Below are 9,993 nucleotides of genomic sequence, written 5' to 3'. Positions count from 1 at the left end.
CCGGTCCCGCGCGGGGACAGACTCGGCGCGCATGTGGCCCGTGGGAACGGAGCCGCCACCTGAGCGTCAGCATTCAGCCGCTCACTGTACGACTCTCCAGAGGGCCCGGCGCGCCACTCGGGACGGTCCCCAGTGAAACGAGACCCGAGCACCCTGAAGAGCCTTTTTAGTTCAGCTTCATTCACATCTCTTTCTTTCTTGCGCAGTTCCTCCTCAAACTATTTGGCAAACAATTGAGGGAAAAAAAAGAGAGTTTGAGGGTGAAAAACAACAAGTCTTTTCTCAAAAACCACCCACTCCCATCTGTTCCTGTATTGTGTTCTTTTAATTATTATTATCGTTGCCGCACTTTCGCGGTTAGGATTTTCACTTCTTTACTCGCCATCGTGTTTTTTTTCTTCTTCCTGTTCGTTCTTTTTTTTCAGTTCTCGTAGCAGCACTGCAATATGAAATGGCGGAGTGGGGAAAATTCCTACCCTATGTGCGCCTAATGGCCCATTCACGGCACTCTTAATGACTTGTCAGTTACCCTGCCCTTCCATTTTCTCTCCAATTAATTCCTTTCTTGCTGTCCGGATAAAGGGAGACAATGGCGCTGCTCCGCCGCATAATGAATCATTAAAATTCAGCAGCGCAGAGCCCGGCTCTTGGCGTTGTCCCGTGGCCAGACGGTTGCTTGGCATGCACGCTGATGCCCAGTTTCAAATTCTGCCCAGTGGACCCCTGGGTAGGACCCCAACTAATACACACACATACTCTGCTAAAGAAACGATCCGGCCCCATGCACTCTTTCCCATAGCCTATACACTGTAGGAGTGAGTCAGAGAACGTCTGGTTGTACTTAATTCTTCACACACCCCACACCTCATTTGGGAATTCCTCGGCTGTCCTTACACTGCTCTCTGACGGTTTCAAAAATCTACAAGACCTTCTGGTAGCAGTGAACAGTGAACCAGAAGGGTTTTCCATAGAGGTCAACACTGATCGATAGTAGCACTCCACGTGTCACCTTGTTTTGGCCAGTAATGGGTTCTGCATTGAGTTATCCAACTAAAGGAAGAATTCTGCTGCCCTTGTTATAGGTTACATGGTGTAGAGTGAAAGAGGGTTACGTGGAGGGGGAGGGGGGTGGGGGTCACACATAAGAATGAGTTGTCCAGTATCAATATAGTCAAAACTGAGTAAAAAGTGGAAAGGTTGTCACAAATTCACTATATTCAGAATATATTCACTACTAACAATATTCAGAATATATTCACTAACTTTTATAGCTTCTGACCAGTCACGTAGTACACTTTAACTAGCATTAAACATACATAGATAGACAGACAGACAGATAGATAGATAGATAGATAGATAGATAGATAGATAGATAGATAGATAGATAGATAGATAGATAGATAGATAGATAGATAATGATGTTCCTGTATACAACAAAGGCCCATTCCTTTAAGAGAAAAAAATATTTTATTTATTTTCCACAGAAAATGCCAGAAGTTAGCTGTGAGTGTGAGGATACTTGTAGTTAAGCATGAAGAAACAAACAATAAAAAATAAAACATAACCCCCGCCGATCATTCAGAGTACATCTGATGTTATAAAAAAAACAAACACTTTTTTCAGCGAGCATAAAATGAATTGCGAAGCTGGAAATTATCACATTATTAAAAAATGCCAGGTAGCCTTTTATAGCACCCGAGTCTTTTTGTTTTGTACTTGAAAGTGGCACGTTTTTCATTCTCTGTTATCTGTATTAAAATGTCCGTGTTGCTAGAAGCAGGTAATCATTAAATAACAAATAATAATAATAATAATAATAATAATTAAAACAGCAAAAAAACATTCGACTTTTGCACCAGGTTTTGAACATCATTACTTTATGCCAATTTAAGTTTGGCACATTATGACTTGGAAATCTGTAGCTTTCAAAACATGGATCAGACATAAAAAATTATTTTCAAGAAACATCGGTTTATTTAACTCAGTAAAAACGAATAATTCTGGGTGTCCTCTAGCGCCCAGCGGGCCCCACCGGCTGATGCCCCGCCCCCCGGCCACACGCGTTTCCGTTCAGCCTCACATCATGACGAATCGCCATTCGGTCAGCATTGCATTCAGACACCTGTTCCTGCTCGCACTGTGCTGCCATTGGTCCCGTGTCTGGAATGGATTTACAGAGGGGAGAGAACTAAGGAACGCAACACCATCATTGCAATAAACTGCACATAATTCAGTTATTATATATTACAAAAAAGAAACTTGTACAACTTTTAAAATTGCAAAAAAAAAACCCAAACAAACAGATTAACATAAATACATATGTAATATAGAAGCCAAAAGGAACCATATTTTTGTATGAGTAAGAAAAAAAAAAAGATTAGCTATTCAACTGCCTTCTGATTAGAGATGAGGATATATATATATATAAAAAAAAAAAAAAACCTGACACTGTAGGATGCAGCCCATGCCACCACACGCGTATTTCTCAAATAACATTTAATTGGTCCCAGTGCACATTTTTGTAGCATTAATTTCCTCCATCTGTCCCCATCAGATCATTTGGCCTGTATGATTTTTAAAAAAATTATTCTCTCCTACACAAGTCACCAAAAACAAATACATAAAAAGAGAGAAAGAAAGAGAAAGAAAGAAGAGAAACACCATTAAAAGCGCACACACACATACACACACACAACAGCAGGGCTTTGGTGTGGGGGAGGGGAGGAGAGGGCGGTGGTGACAGGTGGTCCTCACAGAGGACTTCCTCTTGCCTCTCAGGCAGCAACGTATCAAGTTCTGCACAGAGCAAGGGGGAAACGACACACGCACACACACACACACACACTTGCGCGCACAAAAAAAAAATAAAAAATCAGCAGGCACTTCTATGTCCCTCTCATCCTCGCATTCTTCTCTATCTCTTGTAAACACATTGGACGGAGATGACGTGCCCGCCCCCCACCTCCATCACCTGGACCAGTCTGTCCACGGTGCATCCGAAGTCCCAGGCTTCCGCATTCGAGTCTGCGCGACCCGGCGGGGGAAAAAACAAGAAACCGAAACCAAAGGAAAGAAGCAGACAAACAGCGGAAGAGAGTCGTGGGCACACACAGGGGTTCAAGGCCTGGACAGGGTGGTGTACACGGGCTGCTCCCAGTTGGTGGACGGGCTGTGGGAGGACTGGAGGGACAGGCCGTTGAGGATGGGGCTCCCGTAGGGCCTCCGCGACGAGTGGAAGTAAGGGTACTGGTACAGGCTGGAGGCGTAGCTGGAGTAAGGGCTGTAGTAGTTGGAGCTCTGCAGGTCTGTATAGTCACACTGGGAGCCGGGGAAGGAGGCGGCGGCCGAGGCGGGGCTGGCGGAGGCCACGCAGGGCTGGGAGGGGTACGTGGGGTAATCTGGGTGGGAGGGTGGCGAGGCGTGTGGCGGCTCGTTGTAGTGGCTGGGGCTCAGTTGCTCCGTCTTGATGTGGGGGCGATGGGGGCCCGCGGAGTCGGCCCCCGAGGAGCTGGAGGAGGCGGAGGACAGCGGCATGGCGGATTTGCGGCTCCAGGCGCCGGCGGGGTTGGAGTGGCTGTACGGGGAGCCAAACGTGGCCCCCGGGCCGGCCAGGGTCGGCCCGTGCCCGTGTTCGGAGGCCATGGCCCCGTGGCCGTTGAGCGGCAGGTACTGGTCGAACTCGTGCACGTCGATGGCCTCCATGTTGTTGATGACGTCTGTGCTCAGCTCCCCGATGTCCACGTTGCTGAAGTCTATGTTCTGCCGGCCGCTCTCCATCAGGCGACGGCTCTCGTGCTTCGGTTCGCCTTTGCCCCCGTGGTGAAGGTCTGTTTTGGGGGTGGTGGGGGGAGTGGGAGGGCCGTGAGGTTGACCTGTCAAAAACAACGAAGAAAATCTCCCGTCAGCCGCCACACATTCATTGTAGAGTGATTAAAGTTGAGGGTGTAACTCACCTGAGTGGTCCGGGTGATGGTGGCCATCCGTAAGCCCGGTCAGGCCGGCCATGCCCGGTTCTGCTTTGTACATCTGGTGGCTCAGCTCGACCCCCGAGTCCGAGTCGTTCTGCCCGGGTTTCACGCTTTTCCGCCTCCGGGGCTGGTACTTGTAGTCGGGGTGGTCCTTCTTGTGCTGGACCCTCAGCCTCTCCGCCTCCTCCACGAACGGCCGCTTCTCTTTCTCCGACAACAACCTGCCAGCATGCAATGCCGGTTTCTTTACCACAGCTTATCATCACAATCGGAGTGATATTCGTCAAATTGTATAAAACCCTTCACCACCCCGACAGATATTTGTAGTGTGCAATAAAGTGCTCGGTACCTCCACAGCTTGCCCAGCGTCTTGCTCAGCTCGGCGTTGTGCAGGTGCGGGTACTGGTCGGCCAGCTTCCTGCGCGCCGCCTGCGCCCACACCATGAACGCGTTCATGGGTCTCTTGACGTGCGGCTTGCTCTTCAGCGCGCCGCCGCCGCGGGCGGGCATGGGCACCAGCGACCAGTCGTAGCCCTTCAGGACCTGCGACACCGCGTCGCGGATGCACGCCGGGAAGCGCTCGTCGTCCTCGCCGTCCAGCTTCTTGCCCATGGCCGACAGGAGCGGGCCGTGGCCGTCGGAGCCGGTCGGGGAGCAGGGGGCGTCGGAGTCCGACTCGTCCTGGGACATGGAGCTGCTGGTGCCCGCGGGGCTGCAGGTGGGCTCGGCGAGGGCCTTGTCGCGTTCCTCCGTCATTTTTCGAGTTTTTCTTCTCCCCGTGTGTCGCGTCGCGCTGATAGAAGACCCGGTGATTTATAACATTCCTGTCGCCGTGCCCAGCGGGGAGCCGGAGAGGGAGCGGCGGTCCGCTTCGGGCGAGCAGTGAGCGCGGTTGGCCGCAGATAGAGACTTTACGCGAAGTTTGGGCGCCTGGCTCCTCCCCCCCGTCCTGATTGGCCGCGGAGTTTCCCCCCCGCGCGCTGACTGGCCGAGGACCTTCAGCCACAGGTCGTCAGGTAACTCGATTCTGAGGTGACAAATAGTTGATTTCAACTCGCACCTGTAGTTTTCACCTTTATGTTGTTTCGATTCGATTGTATAAGTGAAAATCGAATTATGACAACGATAAATAACGCTAAATATCCAAATAACAAGTCAAGAAAGAGAGAGAGAGAAAGATTTTGAGTAAAGTCGATTATTAAAGCCCCTCTGCATCTCATCTGCTTATCGCTCATTCATTATACCGGAACCGAATAGGTTATAAATTCAAAGTAATTAATGTAGGCTTTAAGAAACATAAATCATCATCAGAAAATGCTGATACGTAAATCACGGGTTATTAAAATAATCATAAAAACAACGTAATTTTTAATAGAACATTGTTGAAATTAATTCAATAAGAATACCCCTAACCTTAATTGGGTAACAGTTCACTAAAATGAATTTCGTCAGCAGGGTACAAATGTCATTCATTTTAAAATTGTATTTAAACATTTCTGAGCTACTGAGTGGGTGTTGTTTTTTATAAAGAATGTTTGTATTTATTTTTCCAGGCTTTAGTCGTTTTGGACCTTTCATACTGTAACTTTTTCTGATTTTTTTTCCCGATTTCTACAACATGGAAGAGCTCTGACATGTACCACCCTGCGCTGGCGTTTAACGCAGGCTGACCAGCGCGGGACACGTTTGTTCGATTTATTTACCAAAAAAAAAAAAAAAAGACAGACAGACAGACATCGAGTGGGACCCGACACGGTCTCTCTCGCGCGCCCTGTCCGCGGGCGCGCGCATCCGGTCAGATGGACAGCTTACCCACAAAAACGCGCAGAGTTCCGATTCGAAACGTCCTCGTTTTGGATGAAAAGGCATGAAATGGGTGAAGACTCCAGTCCAGACTTTGTCCATGTTGTAAATAACTCTGTTAGTTAATGCTGAAATATCCGCATACATGTACAGAGAGGAACTTTATCAGCAACAATTAATCTTGAGTTCCAATGGATGCCGTGTTCGTTAACCCACTTTTAAAAGCTTCAGTCCTTATTAGTAAGATGTTTCCAGTTATTTTAGTACGGCTGAAAACTGGTGTTTGTCAAGTGCAACTCTAGATGGGGGTTTGACTACATCATTATTTAAAACTTTGTCAATTACAATTTATTCTTATTTTTATAGACCTCAAACCTTTACACAGTGCTGCATATAATGCCCTGTATGTAACTATGTTTCCATGAAAGATCTTCTGAACAGTTCTTTATCTCACCCTTTCCCCTATACCAATTTGTCATCGGAGACCCTGCCAGGGGCACCAAGTGCCCCAGACAACATAGCTCCTAGGATCATTAGGGCTCTCAAACTCCTCCACAATGATAAGGGGACTGTTCAAGGAGGAGACTACACTCAAAGTTCAAAATGTAATAGATTCTGTTTTTGCTCTCCTGTAAAGTTGGCAAAATGTCCCTAAGGTCCATAGGGTTCTCACATCTTGACATATAATTATAATATAATTACAGAAGTATAGTTCTTACGTCAACAAAGTCAAGCCTTTAAAATGATGTATTCATAAAATCATAAGTATGAAAACTACAACATAGGGGTTCACTTATATACATACATACTTGTAACTTCGGGAAGGAATAGTGATGGTAGTAGCGTAGTGTGCAAGACACTCGCCTAAGAACCAGAAGACCACAAAGTCACTCTGGATCAGGACATTTAGGGCTAGATGCCCTAAGTGTGAACGTCCATGAACTCTGCACTTTGTGGTACAGAAATTCTACTTCTGAGAGCGTACCTATCCTAACCCATACCCCAACCCTGGAGGACACCATTTTTGGTTTGCCCTCATTGTACACTCGTCTCTGCCTGACAGTGCCAGCCATGTGCCAACCGGCGTGCCGCTATTTGAATATAAACAAATGAAGGCACGGCCTACCCGTCCGCTCTGACATTGTGCCGGTCAGGTGAAGAATGCCCCTTTTGTAGATGAGACAAAGGGCCATGTCAGCGTGACATAACATGGCGGCGTGCGAGCCGCGGCACTTACAGGCCCACCTGAAGGTTTCCTTTGTCAGTACTATCACCGCACGCATCCCAGAACGTATAAAAGGAAGCCGTCTCGTGCGCCGCTCTGCTGTGAGGAAAGTTCACATCAAGGGACGCAGACGTTTCGCGTTGCACGCCGGAGTGGGGAGGAAGACGAGTGAAACGTGGATGGCGGGGGGGGGGGGGAGCCGGGAGATTGAATCACTGCCTTTGTTGGGCTGCTCTTTTGTGTCCATGTAGTGCAAAGTTGATTTTTATCATGAAAAGGCAAGGTATGTTTGGCTTGGCAGGCGGAACAGACGGCGCGGAGAGCTCGCCGCAGGTGGCTGCGACCCGAGCGCTCTCCCTCCCGCCGGGACGGAGAGCAGCGTGCCGGATATCTGGCCACTTGGAACCCCGGGCTGCTGAAGACGCTCGGTGCCCTGCTTCTGTCCGGATGATCCATGCCCGTCGGGAGGGCCTTGGTCTCTCGGTTCTGCTGTGCGGTAAGCTACCAGCGGGACCGCTTTCTTCTTCCTCCATCTAAGCCGCGTTAGCCTCACGGCTAAGGACCACTGGAAACAAGTTGTTTCACTTGGTTTATGCATTTTTAATTGTTAAAACAAACACATGCCGTATAAATTAGAGAGTGTGTTTTGTACCAGAAGAGCGAATAAACCCCAAAAAAGTGTTTTCCAGATGGTTTTGTAATAACTCATGGCACACAGTGTGGTGCTTGGGTGATTAAAGGCTGGTCCAAGTTGCAGTTTGGTTTGCACTGAGGATTTGTGGGTGCATGTGCCTGTGTTACATTATGGACCGTAACATGGTGATGGTGTAAGTACAGTGTTCATACACCTTGATTCTGTGTGTGTGTGTGAACAGTATGATGCAGGTGCATAGGGTCACAGACATCATGTTTATAGACACTTTTCTTGTAACCACAAGTCACATGGTGCACACATCGAAATGTGTCCTTTGCATTTAACCCATCACCCTTGGTGAGCAGTGGGCAGCCATGACAGGCGCCCGGGGAGCAGTGTGTGGGGACGGTGCCTTTGCTCAGTGGCATCTTGGCAGATCGTGGTTTGAACCGACAACTTTTGGATTACAGGGCCGCTTCCATTCTGCCCCACCACTGCCCCAGACTATAACTAAGGCTACAACTATTGCAGAACACCAGAATAATGGAATAGACACTGGAATGTCTGATCCCAGGTGATCATGTCAAGCAGCAGTTCTCTTCTCCGTTCTAATCCAAACGTCATTGTTTAACAGGGTGGCTGAAAAGAAGCCCTTTTTATAGACAAGGACTGGGGGTTGGGTGTTGGTGGTGTGAAGAAGCAAGAAAAGGCCTGTACAGCCACCACACTGATCACACTGAGCGCTGGCAAGAACATCATGGACCACGTTCACACGGGTGCCAAGGAACCATTGACGTCACCAGACAGATCCATTTTATTAACGTGGAACGGCTGCCTATTTAAGACGCCCTGGGATCTAAATTCAAACAAACACACTGCACTGGGACCTTTCAGCACGGGCTTATCTTCAGTGGTAAAATCCACAGTGGAGAGCCCCGAGGAGGAGCGAGGGGGGTTCACAGGGCCGAGGGAAAAATTCTTACTCAGCAGAAAAAGCACACGCGGCATCAGGAGGTATTGTTTTCCGGGCGCAGTTATTGGAGGCGAGGAAAAGCCCAGCACCGGCAGACAGCTGGTTTCACTTGCTGCCAAGTGGTGGGACGGGGCGGCGGTTTCTGTGGGGTCTGATGATGGCAGGAGCGAGGGAACCGAGGAGAGGAGAGGAGAGGAGAGGAGAGAGCGAGAGCGAGGGGAGGGAAGTGGTAAAACGAATCCAGCACTTCGACCTTCGTGGCTCGCTGTGTTGTGTGTGTGTGGGGGGGTGTCTGCGCTGCGGGCCTCGCTTTTCCAGCGAAAGAAGAAGAGGGAGAAGAAGAGGAGGAGGACTCGCGTGAACTCTAACTGTCCCGGAGAGGGACGGAAGGTTTTAATTTCAGCTTTTCCCTTCTTGCGGATCCCTCTGAGACAAAGCAAGTAACGAGAAGAGAGAGCACGGCCTCACCGAAGAGCGGGCCACTTAGCCCGGGCCAGCAGCGCCCTGGGCGGCGCGTAAATAGCCTCCGCTCTCGCTTAAGTAATGCGCATACAAAACTCAATTACCCGCTCACCCACAGGAAGCTCGCAGGCTTTGAGCGGTCCGCTGTGATTTCGGACGCTTCTTTTTCCGCCCCGACCGCTTCCTCTGAGGTGCGTTGGACGAGAGAGGGGGGGGGCGGGCCCTCGCGGCCTCCGTCAGTCAACGCTGTGCACCCAAACCGGCCCCTCAGCACGAGAACCGGGATAAATATGATCGGAGTGTTCCTTCCACTGGCTGCTGGGGATATGCGGGCGACTGATCTCAGTCAGGGGTGTCTGACTGCACTTCTAGGGGCCATGAAAAGTTTGTGCTGGTTCAAGGAAATAACTTATTTAACGGTCACTTGCCCCCATTTTTTAAGAAGATCTATGTAGACACACAAACAAGAGAAACGGGCCAAAGTTTTGGGCACATCGAGCCAGCAGGTGAGCTTCAGTGCTCTTTGGCTGGGTTTCTCCAGCTTGGTCACCATTCATCCTTTGGGGAGATGCTGTCTAAGGTGTGGCAGCAAATTCTCCCATGGAGTTCCTGTTGGTTGATATTCAGGGCTATTATTTCAGGGGAAATAATAAGACTTTGCACATGGGGTGTGTTTGCAGGCTAGGTTGTTAAAAAATAAACACTATTTCCTGTTTAATATTCATATTATCTGTAAAGAAAAAAAGGACAAAATGCAATTTTTTTCTAAACTCCAGTTGAAATTGTTTTTTTGTCTGCAGACATTTGCTTGTTGTGTGCTAAAATGTTTGTACAAATGTAGGTGTGAGAGCTCAACATTTTGTATTTTTAGAAGTATTACTGAAATCCAATTAAAATATTGTTACTTTTTAATCATTATTGTTTCACA

The 9,993-nt window shown here is 48.7% G+C and overlaps 1 protein-coding gene across 1 annotated transcript; it reads right to left on the bottom strand.

Moving 5' to 3' along the window:
• Positions 1 to 2,987: 2,987 nt before the first annotated feature.
• sox8b (SRY-box transcription factor 8b) lies at positions 2,988 to 4,847 on the bottom strand. The gene is made up of 3 exons (XM_028986916.1): positions 4,318 to 4,847; positions 3,954 to 4,189; positions 2,988 to 3,872 (listed from the first exon to the last, which is right to left on the bottom strand). Exons 1-3 carry the CDS (start codon positions 4,722 to 4,724, stop codon positions 3,118 to 3,120), a joined length of 1,398 nt encoding a protein of 465 aa, XP_028842749.1. The 5' UTR covers positions 4,725 to 4,847; the 3' UTR covers positions 2,988 to 3,117.
• Positions 4,848 to 9,993: the final 5,146 nt, after the last annotated feature.

This window comes from Denticeps clupeoides, chromosome 7 (genome assembly GCF_900700375.1).
Source record: "Denticeps clupeoides chromosome 7, fDenClu1.1, whole genome shotgun sequence".
Lineage (NCBI taxonomy): Eukaryota > Metazoa > Chordata > Actinopteri > Clupeiformes > Denticipitidae > Denticeps > Denticeps clupeoides.
Note: the sequence above shows the minus strand (reverse complement) of the source record. Positions and strands in the feature narration are given on the sequence as shown.